General features: G+C 44.4%; 1 protein-coding gene across 1 annotated transcript in view; it reads right to left on the reverse strand.

Moving 5' to 3' along the window:
* The window catches only part of EXOSC10 (exosome component 10), a 57,510-nt gene extending 42,564 nt beyond the window's left edge, over nt 1-14,946 (reverse strand). The window contains exons 1-3 of the mRNA XM_082274526.1: nt 14,793-14,946; nt 9,297-9,433; nt 799-922 (exon numbers count right to left, since the gene is read on the reverse strand). Coding sequence (XP_082130652.1) covers nt 799-922; nt 9,297-9,433; nt 14,793-14,882 — 351 coding nt within the window. The 5' untranslated portion in view covers nt 14,883-14,946. The remainder of the gene's footprint in view (nt 1-798; nt 923-9,296; nt 9,434-14,792) is intronic.
* Nucleotides 14,947-22,739: the final 7,793 nt, after the last annotated feature.

Genomic DNA, 22,739 nt, shown 5'->3' on the forward strand with positions numbered 1-22,739 from the left:
TACTGGGCCTAGATCCTCCTTAAATATGACCCCAGAAGGCACAGATACTGGGCCTAGATCCTCCTTAAATATGACCCCAGAAGGCAGCGATACTGGGCCTAGATCCTCCTTAAATATGACCCCAGAAGGCAGCGATACTGGTCCTAGATACTCCTTAAATATGACCCCAGAAGGCAGCGATACTGGGCCTAGATCCTCCTTAAATATGACCCCAGAAGGCACAGATACTGGGCCTAGATCCTCCTTAAATATGACCCCAGAAGGCAGCGATACTGGGCCTAGATCCTCCTTAAATATGACCCCAGAAGGCAGCAATACTGGGCCTAGATCCTCCTTAAATATGACCCCAGAAGGCAGCGATACTGGGCCTAGATCCTCCTTAAATATGACCCCAGAAGGCAGCGATACTGGTCCTAGATCCTCCTTAAATATGACCCCAGAAGGCTGCTGGCAGGCTAAGGCAACATCGTGCTAAGAAAAAAAAAAAAATGTACCGGCTTCCAAAAAAGTTATTTTTTTTTTTTTTTAAATTGCCATTTCTAAAGAGGCTGAGGTTAAGAAAATTAAAGCAGATAAGTCATTTTTTGGTGACGGTCCAGACTCTTGTTTTTTGTGCAGTCTATAAGTGTACGAGTATGTGCACTGATCATTTGTTTTATCAATTATCACTATACATCGTCTGGAATAATTGTTTATACTTAATTTATGAATTGTACAGGTTTATACATTTTTTTTTTTTTTTTTAAATAAAATCGGTATTACTCATTTATATATTTAGCTATAAAAATAAGCACCCACCACTCTCTCCAGAATGGCATCATTAGCATCCACCAGCAAATCCATCTTGTCTTCCAGGGCACTGTAATTACTGCGATCCCCGGTGTAGCTGCGGCAGCCATGATACTGCATAATACGGCTCATGCTGAGTGAGAAGACGACCAGATCCCAAAGAAAGTAAAGACAGAATAAGAGACATTAATGAAGATTTGGAGGAAGTTATTAGAAGTTGTACATTGTTCATTATAGATGTAAAACTAAGCAAAATTAAAAAGGGACAATCTCCATCAAAGCCAGCGTTTCTCAAACAGTTTATCAATGAACCCTGGGGGGCCTCCTGAAGTTTCTAGGGGTTCCTAGAGCAGTGGCAAGTTATCTTCCATCTACAATGCCACCATAATGCAGAGTGGCAATTTGCCACGGACAACCACAGTGAGGGGTTACTTCTACACGGATCACTATTCCTAAACTACACTGGTAAAATTTTGTTTAACGTTTTTTTCGTTGTAAGAATGTATGTTCGTTTTTCTAATCAGTTTGTTTTCAATTGCAGTGACGAGAAAATTTTAAGAAATAGGATGTAAAAATTTCTGCGAATGTATACATTTCTATCAGTGAGGCTCGGTTCACATTAGTGCGATGGCAGACATCACATGTGATTCGGAGCGCACTGCTCTGAAAAAAAATCACATGCGTGTCTGTGCGATGCACATTCAGCTATACAGATAGTATGACTGAATTCGCATCTGATTCAGCACAAACATGCACAGGACCCTTTTTTGGGTCCGCAGCAGAATCGGATCGCATGGTGGTTCGCACCTATGCGATCCATGTCCGAATATCAGTTTGCACTGCGATACGTGAACTGATCTGGGGGTGTCGTTAACTTTGAACTGACACCCCCAGCTATTCGCATATGGCAGGGTGAAAAAAAAAAAAAAAACAAAAATGACAGAAATCTTTCCCTTAGTTAGTAAACGCAATAACTTTTGCGCAAACCAATCAAAATACGCTTATTGCGATTTTTTTTACCAAACATATGTAGCAGAACTCAAATTGGCCAAAAATGTTAAAAAAAAAAATTTGATTTTTACATTTTTTGGGGGGGTGGGGGGGGGGGAATTTCACACAAGAAAATGTGAAAAATATTGTTTTTTTTTTTTTTTCAAAATGTACACTAGTTTTTTTGTTTATAGCGCAAAAAAAAAAAAAAAAAAAAAAAAAAAAAAAAAAAAAAAAAAATCGCACAGGTGATCAAATACCACCAAAAGAAAGCTCTGTTTGTGGGGAAAAAAAGGACGTCAATTTCATTTGGGTACAGCGTCGCACGACCACGCAATTGTCCGTTAAAATCACGCAGTGCCGAATCGCAAAATAGGACCTGGTCAGGAAGGGGGTAAGACAATAGATAATAATCAGAATATTGGTGGGGGAGTGGCTTGGAGAGGAAGAGATGTGAGGACGTGTGAGTAGGAGCTCCCGCTAATCCCTCTCCCGGACTGCCCCGACACGGCATAGCTACACGGCATGCAAACAAGTAACCCGGTCAGGAATCGTCCAGTGACCCGCTCGGTTAGCGATCGCTCGGTAGTAGACCGGCGTCAACTACAGAGGAGATCAGGTGGTGGAATACAGCAATACTTCCAGCAGCAGCTGCCCGGAGTGCCGGAAACCAAGATGGCGGCGGCACGTGTGGGGACACAGCCCAAACAGAATGCGCAGGGAGTGCAGTGCACACAGCATGCGGAGAAAGGAGAGAAGCCGCCAGAGGGGAACATGACAAACCCAGGTTGGACAGCAGCGAGAGAACCCGAAGCCGACCCCGGGATTCAGCAGGAAAAGGTAAATCTAGATATCAAAGACTTATTGAAAGCACTGCCCACTAAAGCAGAGATAGAGGCATTAATAATGCGGATTGAGGAAACACACCAACGTGATATCCAGGAACTCCGCAAAGATATGGTCCAATTATCAGATAGAGTTACTTTAAAAGATACCGAGGTCACACAAGTAAAGGACCAAGTAGCGGATATAAAGAAGACCACAGAGACACTATCAGAGGCCACCATTAATATGCAACTTCATATGGAAGACTTAGAAGATAGGAGCCGCAGGGGGAACTTAAAACTGAGAGGAGTACCAGAGGTGGAAGGGGAAAATTTACAAGAAAAGGTGAGAGACATTTTTCTAAAAGTGCTAGCCCCCACCTCACATCCTGCGGCCCCTATGGAAATTGATAGGGTCCACAGACTGACAGGGTTCAGATATACAGACTCCAACAGACCCCGTGATATAGTATGTAAAATGCATTACTACACACAGAAAGAGGAGATCCTCCGGAAAGCCTGGGACATAGGCACAGTGGAAGTCGCAGGGGCTAAAATAAAAATACTCCCGGATCTGTCTAAAACCACGCTTTACCGCAGATCATTACTACGGCCAGTGCTGGAGAGAGCAAAGCAACAAGGTTTTAGGTACAGATGGGGATACCCGCTGGCAGTGACTTTTTTTAAAGAACGAGACATGTTTGTTCTTCGTACCCCAGCGGATTTACCCAACTTATTTGAGTTCTTGGGCACAGAACCTGTTCAGGTGGAGGACTGGCTTACAATTTCCCCCAGAACAATGGGGTACCCAAACTGGGGACCCCGTGAACGGAGGTTGAATGGACATGGTAATAAGAAAGGACAGGTCTGAGAGAACTAAGTGAAATTGAGGATCCAATTGGAATGAGAGAATGAAGAAATGACAGGAAGAAATACTGCTATTATAAAATTCTCTCTTCAATAACTTTTTTTTTTTTTTTTTTCCCCCCCACCCCTTTGTCGGCTGTTCCCCCTTTTCTTTCTGAAGCAATCAGCTCCAACATGTTTTTTTCTTTTTTTGAGGGTATATGGATACATGGATATACCCCGCCCCCCCCCCCCCCTGGGAGGAGGATAAGAGATAAGGTCACATTTTTTTTTTTTTTTTTTTTTTCTTGCACAAAATCACTATTGATTTGAACTTTTTTTTTTTTTTTTTTTTTTTTTGCACAATTTTAAAACACATGAGACACGAGTGTAGAGTGGTAGTGAAGGTGTTTTCCCTCTCTTTTTTTTTTTTTATGAGTATGGGAAAGTATGTTTTTTTTTTTCTTTTTCTGTTTTGGGCACACAACATTAGAAAAATTTTTTTTTTTTTTTTTTTTTTTTTTGGGTATAATATACACTTTGTAACCTATAAAACACTAATAAGGGTAATAATGGTAATAATGGTAATAATCTGATTTATTAAATAGCACAGTTTTTGTTTAACTTCTATTTTTGAATATAAATACATTCCACAATACGACCAATTTCAGTGGTCTCTAAGAAGGTGACAGAGCACAGGGTGCCCTAGGGGCGGGGGGGAGGGGCGGAGGAAGCATCGGGTAATACCTGATCTACCGAGGAACTAGGAGAAGAGGGGGGGCAGATGGTAGATGGCAAATACATTATGAGATCTAGGGGTGGGGATTTTTTATTTTTTTTTTTTTTTTCTTTTTCTCCTCTGCCTCTAAATGAGATACAAGGAATGTGAGAAAATGAGGCCGGGAGAAGTAGATATACAAAAATAATGAATCTTATTTATATATATATGCCGGAATACCCTGTGAATGATCAGTGTTGGGGGTTGGGAGAGGGAGGGGAGAGCTTTATTCTCTAACCTAACCCAAACATAACCCCATTTAGGAAATTGCTCAAAGAACCAATATAGATTGGATGAGCAACCCAGCGTGAAGCTATATAGTGACCCCTCTATAGTAGAGAGGTCAAGAAGGTACTTTCCTTCCTCCCCCCTTCCCCCCCTAAGTTTTTCCCCTCCCCCCTTTTTTTTTTTTTTTTTTTATAATGGAGAATATACGGATTTTATCCATTAATGCAAAAGGTCTCAACACTCCAGAGAAAAGGAGGATTTTGTTAGATGATCTGAAAAGATCAAGGATAGATATTGCGATGGTACAGGAGACACATTTTAGAGAGGATAAATGCCCTAAGTTAAACAATAATCTTTTTCCTATAGTATATCATTCGACTAATTGGGAGGCTAAGTCGAAGGGCGTATCCATCCTCCTATCAAGGAACTTACCCTGGAAATGTACACAAGTTTTGAGCGACCCAAATGGCCGATATTTATTTGTAAAAGGGACGATACGAGAGACAGAAGTCACACTAGCTAATATGTATGTTCCAAACATAAAGCAGGATGGTTTCTTGAGGAGGGGCATGGACATGCTCAATGAGTTTAGGGGGGGACATTTAATAATAGGAGGAGATATGAACATTCCCCTGATCCCTTCAGAAGATACATCCCGGGGCCAATCCTCAATCCCGCCTATGGTGCGGAAACACTTTGCTAAAATATTACAGGAAGGACAATTAATAGATGCATGGCGCCTGATGCACCCCAGAGAAAGAGACTACTCATTCTATTCCTCTTTGCATCAACAATACTCCCGCATAGATTATTTCTTAATCCCACACAGTCAATTACACGCTATAAAAGACATAACGATAGGCTCAGTGACTTGGTCAGACCATGCCCCAATTACATTAGTTTATGAGTTACCAAACAAAAGAGAAAGGAGAGAAACAACCTGGAGACTGAATGAAAGTCTTTTACAAGATAAGGAGACTATGGCAGAGGTCGAGTCAGAGATAGTCTTTTTTTTTTTAACTAACACCACTGCAGACTCAGATCCAGGGATAATATGGGAAACACACAAAGCAGTTATACGAGGAATTCTTATAAAACATGGGGCCAGGATCAAAAAACAGCGAACTAAACAATTAGATCATCTATTTCAAGCTCTTTATAAAACAGAAGCAAAACATAAACATGCACCATCAGCGGAGGGAAAGGATGAGCTCTTGAAAATAAGGAGAGACATTAATGAACTCTTATCCTTTAGAGCTAAAGCAGCAATCCAGAAAACTAAAAGGATTTTCTATGAAGCAGGGGATAAATGTGGGAAGCTATTAGCAAAATCACTCAAAGATCAAAATCTGACAACATATGTTCCACATATAGTAACAGACGCAGGACAGAAACTTGTATACCCCAAACAGATAACTCAAGAATTTAAAAAATATTATGAAACATTATATAACTTAAAAACCCAAACAGCCTCACAAACGCAGATGGAGGAATATGTATATACCTCACAAATGCCTCAGTTGTCAGAAGAGGAGAGTAAAATACTCGAGTCCCCTATAACATCTGCGGAGATAATGGAAACTATAAAAAATATTAGAGTAGGGAAGGCACCTGGACCTGACGGGTTTACTATTCATTACTACAAGAAGTTAATGCCACACCTGAAGGAATTTATGAGGGATATGTTCAACGCCTGGGGGGCAGAGAATAGAATCCCTAAAGAAACCATACATGCACATATATCGGTAATCCCTAAGGAAGGGAAAGACCCTACCTCGTGCAAAAGTTACAGACCAATTTCCCTGTTGAACACTGACTTTAAAATTTTCACAAAGATTTTGGCAGTCAGACTACAGAAATACCTGACAAAGTTGATCCATTTGGACCAGGTCGGATTTGTCCCAACCCGAGAGGCAAGGGACAACACGACCAAGCTATTGAGCTTACTACATATAACACACCAAAATAAAATACCAACAGTCCTGCTTAATACTGACGCAGAGAAAGCGTTCGATAGGGTCAGGTGGGAGTATATGTTCACGGTCCTTCGCTATATAGGGATAGGGGAGAAAATGTTAAATGGATAACACAGAGCTATTCAGTCCCTTCTGCAAAAGTGAGGGTAAACGGAATTTTATCTACAGAGTTTTTAATTACAAACGGAACGAGACAGGGGTGCCCCCTGTCCCCGCTCCTGTTTGTAGTATCACTGGAACCCTTCCTGTGCAGAATCCGAATTAACTCGGATATTTCGGGCATCAGCGTGGGAAAGGATCAGTATAAAATATCAGCGTATGCCGACGACGTCCTATTCTCGATCACGAATCCAATTATATCACTCCCCAACTTGTTATACGAGCTGGAGAGATACGGAACTCAATCTAATATGAAGATAAATTTCATTAAATCCGAAACAATGGGAATAGAACTTCCAGGGACACTCCAACAACAGTTAAGGGCAAATTTTAAATTGAACTGGACTAAGACAGCCCTTAAATACTTGGGGACATCGATCACACCAAATATATCGCAATTGTTTAATCTGAACTTTATTCCCTTACTAAAATCTATAAAACTACTACTGCTAAGGTGGAGAGGAGGAATGCATTCATGGATGGGAAGGTGCAATATAATCAAAATGAGTGTTATACCAAAATTCCTGTACATTTTTCAGGCACTTCCCATACACATCCCACCTCGATACTTGATGCAGATTGAAACTATGATAATGAATTTCATCTGGAATTCAAAACGTCCGAGAGTAGGGAAAAAATATCTATTGAAAGCGAAAACAGATGGGGGGCTGGCAGTCCCGAACATAAAGAAATACTACCAAGCCATTCAACTGGGAAGAGTGATTGACTGGTGTCGACACAGAGAATATAAGCTCTGGCCAAACTTAGAGCAGGCACAATGTGAGATCTCGTTGAAAAGAGCCCCATGGTGTTATAAGATCCTACCAGTATCAATAAAGAAACATCCTATTATAGGAAACACGATCAAAACTTGTGCAAAAATATTTAAACAGGATAAATTAATACGGGAGAACTCCGTACTGTATCCAATACTAGGAAACCCCCACTTTGAGACAGGATATCAAGACAGGAAATTTAAGACCTTAGCAGATAGAGGAATTACACAAATATCTGACTTCCTAACAGAGACAGGCTGGGTAACGATGGAGGAATTAACAGACGTCTCAGGCCATTTCGGCCTAGATCTATGGCGTGCCTTCCAACTACGCCATTTTTTGGGAACATTGCAAGTCCCCTCCCAGGATGATAAAGAGGTAACACCTTATGAAAAATTATGCACTCAAAATGGAATTATGGAACATGCTATATCTAAAATTTACTCCCTGCTAATGACATCAGTAGAACGGCGTAAACCTCCTTTTTTGAAGGAATGGGAGAGGGAAATGGGCATTGTCTTCTCACTAGAACGGGAAAATCAAATAATTAAGTCAGTATTCTCAACTTCAATTTGCGTTAGAATTCAAGAACTGAATTACAAAATTTTTTCCAGATGGTATTACACCCCGGTTAGGATGAATAAAATTTCTACATTAAATACAGATTTGTGCTGGAGATGTGGGACAGAGAGAGGGACAATGCTCCATATATTCTGGGAATGTCCTAAACTAGAAGAGTTTTGGGAGCAGATTCGGAGGTCAATACAGGAAATTATGAAATGTCATATTCCCAAAGAACCTGCCCTCTTTCTGCTCCATACCCCCAGCATACCGATACAAAATTACAAAAAATCCATTATACCACATCTGGTGAACGCTGCCAGGATATGTATTCCTCTTAAATGGAAAGAGACTGAACCACCTAACATAAACATGTGGTTAAGGAAAGTTGAGGAAATACATAACCTAGAAAAATTGGTCCTATCTGCTCATCAACAAACTGATAAATATGAGAAGAAATGGAAACAGTGGAAAGATTATGTTAATTCAGAAGAAAGGTAATTTCCAAGTACAGGACAAGAACCTGCGCGGAGAAGATAGATATATAATGATATAGGAGTGTAGAGACCTGTGCACCATTCTTTTCCCTTGTTTTTTTTTTTTTTTTTTGGGGGACAGGGGGGAAAAGGGGAAAGAAGGAAAAGGAACGAAATGGGAGTTTTTGGGTTCGGTAATAGATTGCCAAAGAAAGGCTAAGGTTCCTTAAAGGGAATAAATGGTTTGTAATTATAACCTTGAAAGCTAAAATGTAATGTATATACTGTATATGTAACTGAACTTAAAGAAATAAAGATATAATTTGAAAAAAAAAAAGGAAGGGGGTAAAATCTTCCGGGGCTTAAGTGGTTAAAAATATACATTTTTTAAGATCAATAATAAAATTATAATAAATGTAAAATTATATAGTCATTTTATTTAAACATATTTACCAAAATTAATTCTGAAATACACAGCAAGTTGGTTTTTAAATAACGATCTGTTGTGGAAGTCAATATGCAATGTAGGCCACATTTCTCTTTCATTTAAAAACTTTCTACATCATATAAACCTAATGCACCACGAGCTGTATGTAGAATTCATTTTATCTGGGGTTCCATGAAACCTAAAAAATTATTTAAAAGGGTTACTCTGGGGGGGTATAAAAAAAAAAAAAAAAAATAAAAAAAAAAAGGAAGAGAGGGAGGGAGGAGAAAGGCTGAGCTCAGCTGACCAAACTTGATAAGGAACTCCAATCAAAACTCTGCCTGGTATTTTTTTTGCTGTGTCCCCATTCCTCTCAATACCCCGGTGTCAAAATAATCAGAGTTAGTCTGAGCAAAGAAGGCATTTGCATAAACCTCTAGGTCTCTAACAGACAGTAATGACGTACCAGTGAAGAAGTCGGTCACCCTGTGTTTCGCAGAAGGAGCGGAAACCCGGAAAGCTGCGATAGAAGTCATATTCATCTCCAGACTGTGGAAGACCAGTGGATGACTTTGTGGCGGCGACGACCTTTCCCAGAGCGTACTGCAAGAAACAAACCAATGAGAAAATGGCATTATATGTCATGAACAGTGTGAGAATATTCCAGGACAGTACATGGCCCTGTGCCCAGCAGTGATTGTACAGCACAGTACACAGTGATAATAGTGCTGTACAGAGCCATCACTGCCCCGTAGGGCTAAAGTAAGGAATTGACAATTGATAATAATATAACGTAACTATTTTCTGTATCGATTAGTTGGTCAGCCGATTAGTTGACCTGCTGAGGCCCCTTTCACACAGGCGGACCGTTCAGATCCACCTGTCAGTTTTTTTGGTGGATCTGAACGGTCCCCCCATGCATCCCTATGGGGCATCGGATGTCAGCAGAGACATGTCCACTGACATCCGATCCAATTCTTTAAATCTGAACGGAATGAAACCCTATTTTCCATCCCTCCAGCAGATTGGATCGGATGAGAACGGACCGACGGTCCATTCCCATCCGATTCCCCCATAGAGATGCATGGGGACCTGACAGCTGTGTCTCCGCACACAGCGCAGAGAACAGCTGTCATCCTCCTGCTCAGTAGGGGAATCGGCGGATCGATCCCCCCACTGAGATAAACGGAGTCCGGATACACTCAGCGGCCACTTTATTATTAGGTACACCTTGCTAGTACCGGGTTGGATACCTTTTTGGAACGGCCTTAATTCTTCATGACATAGACTCAACAAGGTGTTGGAAACATTCCTGGGATTTTGGTCCATAGTGACATGATAGCACCACGCAGTTGCTGTAGATTTGTCGGCTGCACATCCATGATGTGAATCTCCCATTCCACCACATCCCAAGTGCTCTATTGGATGGAGATGTGGTGAGTGTGGAGGCCATTGGAGTACAGTGACCTCATTGAAGAAACCAGTGGTGAGATGATTGGAGCTTTGTGACATGGTGCATTATCCTGCTGGAAGGAGCCATCAGAAGATGGGGACACTGTAGTCATAAAGGGATGGACATGGTCAGCAACAATACTCAGGTGGGCCATGGCGTATAAACAATGCTTAATTGATACTAAGGGGCCCAAAGTGTGCCAAGAGAATATCCCCCCCCCCCCCCCCACAATGACACCACCAGCCTGAACTGTTGATACAAGGCAGGATGGATCAATGCTTTCATGTTGTTTACACCAAATTCTGACCCTAACATCTGAATGTTGCAGCTGAAATCAAGACTCATCCGACCAGGCAAAGTTTTTCCAATCTTCTATTGTCCAATTGTGGTGAGCCTGTGCAAATGTAGCCTCAGTTTCCTTTTCTTAGCTGACAGGAGTGGCACCCAGTGTGGTTTTCTGCTGCTGTAGCCCATCTGCTTCAAGGTTCGATGTGTTGTGTTTAGAGATGGTATTCTGCATACCTTGGTTGCAACGAGTAGTTCTTTGAGTTACTGTTGTCTTTCTATCATCTGGAACCAGTCTGCCCATTCTCCTCTGACATCAACAAGGCATTTTCCTTCACACAACTGACGCTCGCTAGATATTTTTTCTTTCAGACCATTCTTTGTAAACTGATTGATGGCTGTGTGTGAAAATCCCAGTAGGTCAGCAGTTTTTGAAATACAGACTATCCCGTCTGACACCAACAACCATGCCATGTTCAAAGTCACTTGAGCATCAGACTGGAGAAGAAAGGGGATTTAAAGTGGAGTTCCGGCCTATTTTGCAACTTTAGAGATTCCTGGAGTGGTCGCTATGCTGATCCAACAATTGCCCATTTTCAATTTTTTTCAGGGGTCCCTTACCTTATTTTCAGGGCATTTTTGATTGTACTTCCTCCTTCTCCCCCCTCTGTGGCCACGGCCACCGACATCACTTCCGCCTTTGCATTGCATCTTGGGAGCTGTTTGTCGTCACCCCCAGGAGGCTGGAATCAGGAAGAACTCCCAGAACACTCCCTGGAATCAGGAAGAAGGACACAGCAGATTACACTGCACCTTCAGATGCCCACATCCAAGATGGTCGTGCCCAGACAGCGTTTTTGAAAGTAAGATTGTGACTGAAACCCAATACTGTACACCTTGTAAGTATGAGAATAGCGGTTCTGTAAAGGGGGCGATGGATTAGTATTATTGGGGTATTTATAGTTAAAAAAGGGATTTGAGGCCAGAACTCCGCTTTAAATCCCCTTTCTTCTCCAGCCTGATGCTCAGTTTGAACTTCAGCAAGTCGTCTTCACCACATTTAGATGCCTAAATGCATTGAGTTACTACCATGTGATTGGCTGATTTGTGTTACCAGCAATAGCACAGGTATACCTAAAAAAGTGGCCGGTGAGTGTAGGTCAGCAAGTGCCTGAAAGTTTGTGAATGTGTGAGAAGCCATGCGTCATAGAACAGGTAGTCCTGGGAAGAACAACTAAGTGATGTCAATTGTTTATAAATGCAGAAGTTTTTTTTTTTTACCTTAATGGCCCCTATACATGATCCGAAAATCTGACAAAAAAAAAAAAAAAAAAAAAAAAAAAAAAATCGCATTTGAAGCGATCGTGCAATAATCTGATGTTTCTGATCGTTAGTACAGAGCTTTCAAGAGCCGATCAGGACAGTTCATTCCATATTATCCGATTGGACAAGCACAAACATTTTTCTTGTATGATACCTGACCATACGATTTTCATTGAGGGCCGGTTCACATTAGTGCGATCATAGAGATAGCATGTAATTTTAGGAGCAGTGCGCTCCGAATTACATGCTATCTCATGTGTGGTGCAAATTTTATCCATACACTTTGTATGGCTGAATGCGCACTAAACACGCACATGACCCTTTTTTTTTATCCGCAGCAGAATCGGATTGCATGGTGGTTCACACTAGTGCGATCCGATTCTGTGCAAACTTGCAGATCGCACTGCGATGTGCAATCTGATCTGGGGGTGTCGTTAACTTTTAATTGACACCCCCTGCGTATCGCATATGGCAGTGTGAACTTCCAGGGGTGCGGATGCGATGCGGGAACACGCTGTATATTCGCAGCATTCCCGCATCGCACAAATGTGAACCGGCACTTAATGAGTACAGTTGTCATTCGGAAATACAATACAACACATTACATCACTTCCCAATATTCTGTGGTAAGCTTTCATAACTTTAGTAAACTCTTCATTTTCAATATGCCACTAGCATGCAAATAATTAAAAAATACGTACAATCTGTCATCTGATTTTTGGATTGGGTGTGCAGCCATAAGCCTCCATTCACACTTCTACGACTCCAAAGTTGCATCGACTTTGGATGGGTGCTACTTGGATATGACTTTGATCAGTGAAAATAGACAAACTGTTGCATTTCATTCCAGTACGACTTTCATGCAACTTTTGAGGATTAAAAGAGAAGTTTGGGGGGGGGGGGTTGCTAGGGTTCTTATCAGGCAGGCTGTATTAGGGGGGGGGGTTGCTAGGGTTATCAGGCAGGCTGTATTGGGGGGGGGTTGCTAGGGTTATCAGGCAGGCTGTATTGGGGGGGGGGGGGTTGCTAGGGTTATCAGGCAGGCTGTATTGGGGGGGGGGGGTGCTAGGGTTATCAGGCAGGCTATATTAGGGGGGGGGTTGCTAGGGTTATCAGGCAGGCTGTATTGGGGGGGGGGGTTGCTAGGGTTATCAGGCAGGCTGTATTGGGGGGGGGGGTTGCTAGGGTTATCAGGCAGGCTGTATTGGGGGGGGGGGGTGCTAGGGTTATCAGGCAGGCTGTATTAGGGGGGGGGTTGCTAGGGTTATCAGGCAGGCTGTATTAGGGGGGGGTTGCTAGGGTTATCAGGCAGGCTGTATTGGGGGGGGGGTTGCTAGGGTTATCAGGCAGGCTATATTAGGGGGGGGGGGTTGCTAGGGTTATCAGGCAGGCTGTATTTGGGGGGGGGGTTGCTAGGGTTATCAGGCAGGCTGTATTGGGGGGGGGGGTGCTAGGGTTATCAGGCAGGCTGTATTGGGGGGGGGGTGCTAGGGTTATCAGGCAGGCTGTATTAGGGGGGGGGTTGCTAGGGTTATCAGGCAGGCTGTATTGGGGGGGGGGTGCTAGGGTTATCAGGCAGGCTGTATTAGGGGGGGGTTGCTAGGGTTATCAGGCAGGCTGTATTAGGGGGGGGGTTGCTAGGATTATCAGGCAGGCTGTATTAGGGGGGGGTTGCTAGGGTTATCAGGCAGGCTGTATTAGGGGGGGGTTGCTAGGGCTATCAGGCAGGCTGTATTGGGGGGGGGTTGCTAGGGTTATCAGGCAGGCTGTATTGGGGGGGGGGTTGGGGGGGTTGCTAGGGTTATCAGGCAGGCTGTATTGGGGGGGGGGTTGCTAGGGTTATCAGGCAGGCTGTATTGGGGGGGTGCTAGGGTTATCAGGCAGGCTGTATTGGGGGGGGGGGTTGCTAGGGTTATCAGGCAGGCTGTATTGGGGGGGGGGGTTGCTAAGGTTATCAGGCAGGCTGTATTGGGGGGGTGCTAGGGTTATCAGGCAGGCTGTATTGGGGGGGGGGGGGTGCTAGGGTTATCAGGCAGGCTGTATTAGGGGGGGGGGGTGCTAGGGTTTTTATCAGGCAGGCTGTATTGGGGGGGGGGGTTGCTAGGGTTATCAGGCAGGCTGTATTGGGGGGGGGGGGGTGCTAGGGTTATCAGGCAGGCTGTATTGGGGGGGGGGTTGCTAGGGTTATCAGGCAGGCTGTATTGGGGGGGGGGGGGTGCTAGGGTTATCAGGCAGGCTGTATTAGGGGGGGTTGCTAGGGTTATCAGGCAGGCTGTATTGGGGGGGGGGGTGCTAGGGTTATCAGGCAGGCTGTATTGGGGGGGGGGTTATCAGGCAGGCTGTATTGGGGGGGGGGGTGCTAGGGTTATCAGGCAGGCTGTATTGGGGGGGGGGGGTTGCTAGGGTTATCAGACAGGCTGTATTGGGGGGGGGGGGGGATGCTAGGGTTTTTATCAGGCAGGCTGTATTGGGGGGGGGTGCTAGGGTTATCAGGCAGGCTGTATTGGGGGGGGGATGCTAGGGTTTTTATCAGGCAGGCTGTATTGGGGGGGGGGGGTGCTAGGGTTATCAGGCAGGCTGTATTGGGGGGGGGGGGTGCTAGGGTTATCAGGCAGGCTGTATTAGGGGGGGGGGGTTGCTAGGGTTTTTATCAGGCAGGCTGTATTGGGGGGGGGGGTGCTAGGGTTATCAGGCAGGCTGTATTAGGGGGGGGGGTTGCTAGGGTTATCAGGCAGGCTGTATTGGGGGGGGGTTGCTAGGGTTATCAGGCAGGCTGTATTAGGGGGGGGGGTTGCTAGGGTTTTTATCAGGCAGGCTGTATTGGGGGGTGCCCCCATTTCCCCTCATGAATATCTATAAATACCCCCCGGAAGTGATCTCAGTAATGAAGTGATTCGGCACCTTCACAAAGCTCTCTGTGTCGGCGAATCCCGGGAACGGTCCCGCTTCCTCCTCCATCTTGCTCGTCACACCGTCTACGGGCGCCGCCATGATGCCACCGAGCACCAAACGTGTCCATAAACGTGTGACCAGTCACTGGTCTTTGACGTCACGTGCCTTCCCCCCCTGTAGGCGGCCATATTTGTTGTGGGCAGTGCCGGAATCGTCCCTCTGTGCGGTGCTGGGATCTTTGTCTTTGGAGTTATTACGAATCCCCGGTCCTGATCGGCCGATTTCTGGGGATATCCCTCCATGCTTCATAGTAATAAAATAGTTAATGGAATCCTGCCCTCATTTCCCTCCCATTGTGACATCTTCTCTGCTGGTTTCAGTTATTTAGTGAAAAGCTTTACAATTACAAATAAAGTTTATTGATGATGATGATGGGTGTAATCCTGAATGGGGGAGGGGAAAACAAAGTCAGAGAGAATTGGTGAAACTATGGAGATTCCATCGCCAGACCGATCGATTCACCGCCATTCTTCCCATAGGATCCTCCCCCGCCATTTATAGAGGACACATTCACATGTGCTGCTATTATTGCCTCCCCTCTGAAAGGCGATATGTGGTGGATTACTTTCACAGGCAGTGAGGAGGTAAAATGTCACCTGTTTCAACCCATAGGGCTCATTAACCCATGAGGGCAGGGGGCGGTAAAACTAGGCCGTTGCTTACAACCACACAATGAATCAATTATAATAGAAATCAGTGACTAACAAATTTACAATTCCTATCACGCTTGCATGATGACGTCATGACTTCTGACTCTATACATAGCTCCCAACTGTCCATTAATTCTAGAGACTGTCCCTGATTTGGAACAAAGTTCCTCTGTCCCTCTTTACTCCTCATTTGTCCCTCATTGCAGTCTGATCTATATAGTTTTATATAAAATGCACTTTTTATCTTTCAAAAACCATTTCCCAGTGCTGAACCTTTCATTCAATTTCTAAATTGCTGTTATTGTAAATTTCAAAACCCAATATAAAGGAAGAGTAGTGGTAAAAAAAAAACACTTGTGGGTTTAACCAATCTATTCTTGTATAATTCTCCTTTAAGGGGGTGTGTCCTATTCCTACATAATTCTCCTTTAAGGGGGCATGGCAGGGGGTGTGTCCTATTCCTACATAATTCTCCTTTAAGGGGGCGTGGCAGGGTGTGTGTCCTAGCCCTACATAATTCTCCTTTAAGGGGGCGTGGCAGGGTGTGTCCTATTCCTACATAATTCTCCTTTAAGGGAGCGTGGCAGGGTGTGTGTCCTAGCCCTACATAATTCTCCTTTAAGGGGGTGTGTCCTATTCCTACATAATTCTCCTTTAAGGGGGCGTGGCAGGGTGTGTGTCCTAGCCCTACATAATTCTCCTTTAAGGGGGTGTGTCCTATTCCTACATAATTCTCCTTTAAGGGGGCGTGGCAGGGTGTGTGTCCTATTCCTACATAATTCTCCTTTAAGGGGGTGTGTCCTATTCCTACATAATTCTCCTTTAAGGGGGCGTGGCAGGGTGTGTGTCCTATTCCTACATAATTCTCCTTTAAGGGGGCGTGGCAGGGTGTTTGTCCTAGCCCTACATAATTCTCCTTTAAGGGGGCATGGCAGGGTGTGTGTCCTATTCCTACATAATTCTCCTTTAAGGGGGCGTAGCAGGGGGGGTGTGTCCTATTCCTACATAATTCTCCTTTAAGGGGGCGTGGCAGGGTGTGTCCTATTCCTACATAATTCTCCTTTAAGGGGGCGTGGCAGGGTGTGTGTCCTATTCCTACATAATTCTCCTTTAAGGGGGCGTGGCAGGGGGGGTGTCCTATTCCTACATAATTCTCCTTTAAGGGGGCATGACAGGGGTGTGTCCTATTCCTACACAATTCTCCTTTAAGGGGGCGTGGCAGGGGGTGTGTCCTATTCCTATAACTCAAAAAGGTTGGGAGGTATTCCCATGCCTTTCATCACACATTATGTCCTCAGGCACACGAGTTATATTGGCATTGTCAGACGTCATGACGTCACCACGCATGCGCAATAGGAATTGTGGAAATTGCAGTTTGTTGGATGCTAAATTCTGCCTACAAAACTGTAAGTGCGTTTTACCAGGGAGGCACCGATACCTGTTTTTTTTTCTTTTAAACCACTTTAAGACCGGAAGGATTTGCCCCCTTAATGACCTATTTTGCAATTCGGCACTGCGTTACTTTAACTAACAATTGCGCAGTCGTGTTACGCTGTACCCAAATAAAATTGATGTCCTTTTTTTCCCACAAACAGAGCTTTCTTTTGGTGGTATTTGATCACCTGTGCAATTTTTATTTTTTGCGCTATAAACAAAAAAAGAGCGACAATTCTGAAAAAAAAAAAATTATATATTTTTCACATTCTGCTATATAACATCCCCCCCCCCCCCAAAAAAAAAATAAAAATCTAATTTATTTAACCACTTTACCACCGGAGGATTTTGCTGTCTTACGTCCAGGCCACTTTTTGCGATTCGCCACTGTGCGACTTTAACTGACAATTGCACGGTCGTGTGACGCCGTACCCAAACTAAATTTACGTCCTTTTTTTTCCACAAACAGAGCTTTCTTTTGGTGGTATTTGATCACCTGTGCGATTTTTACTTTTTGCGCTATAAACAAAAAAATAGCGTTTATTTTGAAAAAATAACAATATTTTTAACATTTTTTTAAATGAAATTCCCCCCCCCTCCCAAAATCAATTTGTTTTCTGCTACATATGTTTGGTAAAAAAAATCGCAATAAGCGTATTTTGATTGGTTTGCGGAAAAGTTATTGCGTTTACTAACTAAGGGAAAGATTTTTGTCATTTTTGTTGTTTTTTTTTTTAACGCGTAATGGCGGCGATCTGCGATTTTTTTTGCGGGACTGTGACATTGCGGCGGACAGATCGGACCCTTGACTGACATTTTTGACACTTTTGGGGGTACCAGTGACATTACTGCAGTAATCAGTGCTATACATATGCACTGTTACTGTAAAAATGACACTGGCAGGGAAGGGGTTAACTTTATTAGAGAGGGAGGGGTTAAGTGTGTCCCTAGGGGCGTGCTTCTAACTGTGCAGGGATGTGGCTTTACATGTAACAGCAGAGATCTACGGTCCTACATAGCAGGACCGTATGATCTCTGCTGTTACACAGGGAAGAATGACAGGCGGCTTTGTTTACATTAGCCGCCTGCCTTTCTCCGTTCACACCGGACGATCGCGAGTGACCGGCGGACATCGGGTCCGCCGGTCACACGCGCGGAGGTGTCCGTGAACGAGCGGGGGCAGGCGGCGCGCCTCCGGCGGCGCGCGCTCGCCCCCTATTGACTCACAGGCTAGTGACATACCGGTACGTCACTTTGCCTGGCCGGGGCTGACCGCTACAGTATACGTACTTGCGGCGGTCGGCAAGCGGTTAACATAATTCAATGCAAGTCATGTTGAAGTCACACAAAAAGTAGTGCAGGAACCTTTTTCTAAGTCAGAGCGACTTGAGTCACACAGATGAGAACAATTCCATTGCCATTAATGGGGCACGACTTGTCATGCGACTTTGAGCTCTCAGTTTAAAGTGGTGGCAAGTTGCAGCAGTGTGAACCAGGGCTTACTCTGAAGATTTAATTCCACTAGGGTATGGACCTTTCATAAGTTTGACATCCTACACATATGCTTGCTGCTGCTTAGTTGTAGAATTTTGTACAGCCATTGGCATGGCATGCTCAGGTGCATCTCATAAAATTAGAATATCATCCAAAAGTTAATTGATTTCATTAATTCAATTCAAAAAGTGAAACTCATAATTTATGGACCTTCATCGGAGTGGTCTCCTCTCTGCTAGGCAGACCTCCAGAGGCAGTTACATACCTGCCAACTGTCCCGTTTTTGCAGGGACAGTCCCGGGAAATAGGAGCCTGTCCCGGGTCATTCTCATTGTCCTGGAAATTTACTTATTTACACTTTGCACTTTATTTATATTTCCATATTCCATTTTTTTCTATGGTCACTCCTGAGCACATTTCACACTTTAGAATTGCAGGGAATTGTGATGAGAATTTTAAACTTTAGGTAGAAGTAGTGCAGCTGAATGGGAGAATTATTCCAACTCTGCTACTTTGGCCTCAAGTTTTCAATTCCCTTTTCACTGTACTTCTCAAACTACGGCCCTCCAGCTGTTGCAGAACTACACATCCCATCAGGCATTCCTATAATTCTCTCTTTATTGAGTAGACCCTATAATCTGATGATAAGTAGGCGGAGATTAATTGTGTGGAGTGGGCGGGGCTTCAGGGAAGTGGGTGTGGTAAGTAATTGATAGCTGTGCTGCAAATCGTCCCTGGAAATTTTTTTTAAATGTTGGCAACTATGCAGTTACAGTACTCACAAACTGGGAATACTTTCCTGAAACTGGACCCCCTCTACTCCACTGGTTCTCGGCACATCGGATCCCCGCTGCAGCTCAGCTGTCTGTCACCTCAGGCAAACCGCCCGAGACACCCGATCCTGCTGACAGTAGGAGAGACAGCAGTACTCTCCCTCCTGGGACTCTGCTTCCTGCGTCATGCGCTCCCCTCAAACTTATACCCACTCCCAGAATCCTGTGTAGCAGAATCAGCCTTTCTGGGGTAGATATAGACCTGAATGTGCCACTGATTGGGTTTCCTCCACTGCCCAATGAGGACCCTTCTCATGGAGCCAGTGGGGAGACTCCCCAATCTCAATAGCAACACCCAGGAGGCATGTCAGCCAGCTGAAATCATGGCCCTGCTGTTAGGCAGCCAAAGCCCACTATACTTTACCTAGCACCTACCTTGTAGGGTGCTACACTAGTGTCCTTATCACTCTCTTGAAATGCATTGAGCCAGAAGGAGGTGCAGATTGCTCACCCACTAAGGCAGGGGTCTTCAAAATATGGCCCTCCAGTTGTTCAGGAACTACAATTCCCATCATGCCTAGTCATGTCTATGAATGTCAGAGTTTTACAATGCCTCCTGGGCTGTGTAGTTCCGCAACAGCTGGAGAGGCGTAGTTCGAGGATCCCTGCCCTAAGCAGATCCCCTAAGCTCGCACATCATAAACGGGTATGGGGGGGGGGGATTTATGGCAACTTTGTCCTGGGCGCTGAATGACCTTGTCCCGCCACTGCTGCCAGCAGTCCACATTTTGGCAATTTCCCTTAGGCTCCGTTCACATCTAGGCGTTTTGGGGCGTTTTTGGGGCGTTTTTCTGCTCTAGGATCAGCTCTCAAAACGCCCAACAAGACAAATCCTATTCATTTCAATGGCCCCTGTTCACATCTGAGCGTTTTGACGCTGTATACAAAACGCCCAACGCTCAAAAAAGTACATGAGCTTCTTTTTGGGCAGATTACAGGCGTTTTCCATTGATCTCTATTCAATCTAAAAACGCCTGCACAAAAATCGCGGTAAATATCGCGGTAAAATCGCGGTAAAAAACGCCGCAAAAATCGCGGTAAAATCGCGGTAACAAACGCGTGAAAAACGCTACGCTCAGGTGTGAACTCATAAATACCAAACCCTAAATATTGATTTGAAGCACTTGTGCTAGGTCAGGGATTCTCAAACTACGGTCCTCCAGCTGTTGCAGAACTACACATCCCATCAGGCATTGTAAAACTCTGATATTCGCAGACATGACTAGGCATGATGGGAATTGTAGTTCCTAAACAACTGGAGGGCCATAGTTTGAAGACCCCTGTGCTAGGTGAAGCAAATCCTGAAAACACAAGATTTTGTGGGTACTTGAGGTCTTATATTGGGAACATTTGTAGTTCCAAATTGTATTGTAACTGTAATGTCTGCCTTCATTTTGTTAAGCGCTGTGCAAACTGTTGACGCTATATAAATCCTGTATATTAATAATAATAGTAGGGTATGCCTTGACAGGAAAAGGTGAAACTCAGTTCTTGTGTCTTAATTGTGGCAAAAGGGCCGAAAGAAGTCCTAGGCCTCAATACCACCTTGTCCCTACGCAAAACCAGAAAGGGTTCCATGCAGGATAAGGCAGTCAGTTTAGACCAGGGATTCTCAAACTACGGCCCTCCAGCTGTTGCAGAACTACACATCCCATCCAGAGTTGTATAAAGTACTCGAAACCCATACTTGAGTAAAAGTACAAGTGCTCGATCAAAAAGTGACTTGAGTAGAAGTGGAAGTGCTCTGTCAAAAAGTGACTTGAGTAGAAGTACTAAAGTATTCAACATTTTTTGTACTTAAGTATTGCAAGTAGTTTTTTTAAAAATTTTGCTACTCAAGTACTGAAAGTAAAAGTACCAGTAGTTTTGAAAAAAAAAATTGCTACTCAAGTACTGAAAGTAAAAGTACAAGTACTGTGTTATGTAGTTATTAAAGAAAGAAGTCAAAAGTTTGAACATCATATTGTTTTTTATTATTTCAAATGCAGCTTTTATTTATACATACAGTAGCTTTTATTTTCGTATGCGCTGATAATACACATGTTTTGAGCTTCATGAAACCTGCTATCTACTGTTCTGGCAGTGGTAATTTTTATAATAGTAACGAGTAACTATGCCGCACAAAAAAAAAAATATTGGAGTAGAAGTATTGAAATCATTGAAAAAATGTAGTGAAGTAAAAGTGGAAGTAGGAGAAAAAAATTCTACTCCAGGAAAGTACAGATACCGCCTTTCGCTACTTAGTACAGTAGTGAAGTAGTTCTACTTAGTTACTATACATCTCTGGTGAGCGGATAGAAGCGATTTCTGAGGAATGAAAGGCAGTCGTCTCGGAAGTGGGTCTCCTGAATGAATGCCACGTCCGCCCTGTAGCGGTGTAACTCATTGAGGAGAACCCTTCTTTTTTCCGGGATGTTAAGCCCTTTTGCATTTAGAGAAACTACGCTAAGCGCGTCCATGGCCCAGCACGGCACCTGTTACACACGGAGGCGAGGTTACCAAACAAGGGAGACAAGGCAGGCAAAAGGAGGGGGGGGGATAACGACAAGGGAAACAGGACACAAAAGACTGGAGAGGGAAGGGGGGAAAGAAAATATGGGAGAGTAGACTGAAGTCCGAAGTGGACTATAGAGCAGAAGTACTGCACTGAAGATCTGTCTACCGAGCGCCGACCTATTGGGGGTCGAGGGTGGAGATGGAACAGTCCAGAAAACCCGATTCCAGCCGTCCAACACGCCCAGCCTGTTTGATAACAACAGAAAATGTAGAGGAACACTGGTGAGCAGGAAGAGGAGTTTAGAGCGGACTTGGGAGACAAGGAGTAAGGCACGTCAATAGAAGTAGCACAATGACAAATAGAAATTCGGGAAAGAGCAGTCGGAGGAAACACAGGAGTGGAGACAAACGTAAAAGCATCAAAAGGTGAATACGTAGTGTGTGAACAACAGAACAAATATCAAAAAATGCAAGCAGTGCAAATAATCCTCTCAACATAGTGCAATTAACAAAGTAGATCATAGGTGGAGTACGGACCTCCCCCCAGCCCAAACACCCCCACAGGGGTCCGGCAGCCTGTAGGGGAGACCCAATCCGTCCAAAAATCCAAACAGGAACCAATAAGTCCGGACCACCTGGATCATCGGGTGGGAAACTGTAAGGGTCACTCACACCCCGATGGCCCCCCCGCCAAACGGGGGCAAACTCGGAGGGATCCCGCCCGCACCCCAACCCGGGCAGGGCGCCCTAAAAGAGGGGGAAAGGGGGCCCCCGATGAACTACATCCTCCCCGATCCAGGTAATCCGGTCCCCTCGAAAGGAAACAGTGTTGAGACCGAGCTGCACCCCCCCAAGGACGATCCCCAATATCACCGGCAGGTAGGTCGGCTTGGGATCGCAACGTGAAGGAGGAATTGGGTTTGCGAAAGGTGAGGGTGAGTGGATAGCCCCATCTGTAGGTGACACCATTCCTGCGGGCCAGGTCCAGA

The sequence above is a fragment of the Pelophylax lessonae genome (genome assembly GCF_965119305.1).
Source record: "Pelophylax lessonae genome assembly, chromosome: 12".
Lineage (NCBI taxonomy): Eukaryota > Metazoa > Chordata > Amphibia > Anura > Ranidae > Pelophylax > Pelophylax lessonae.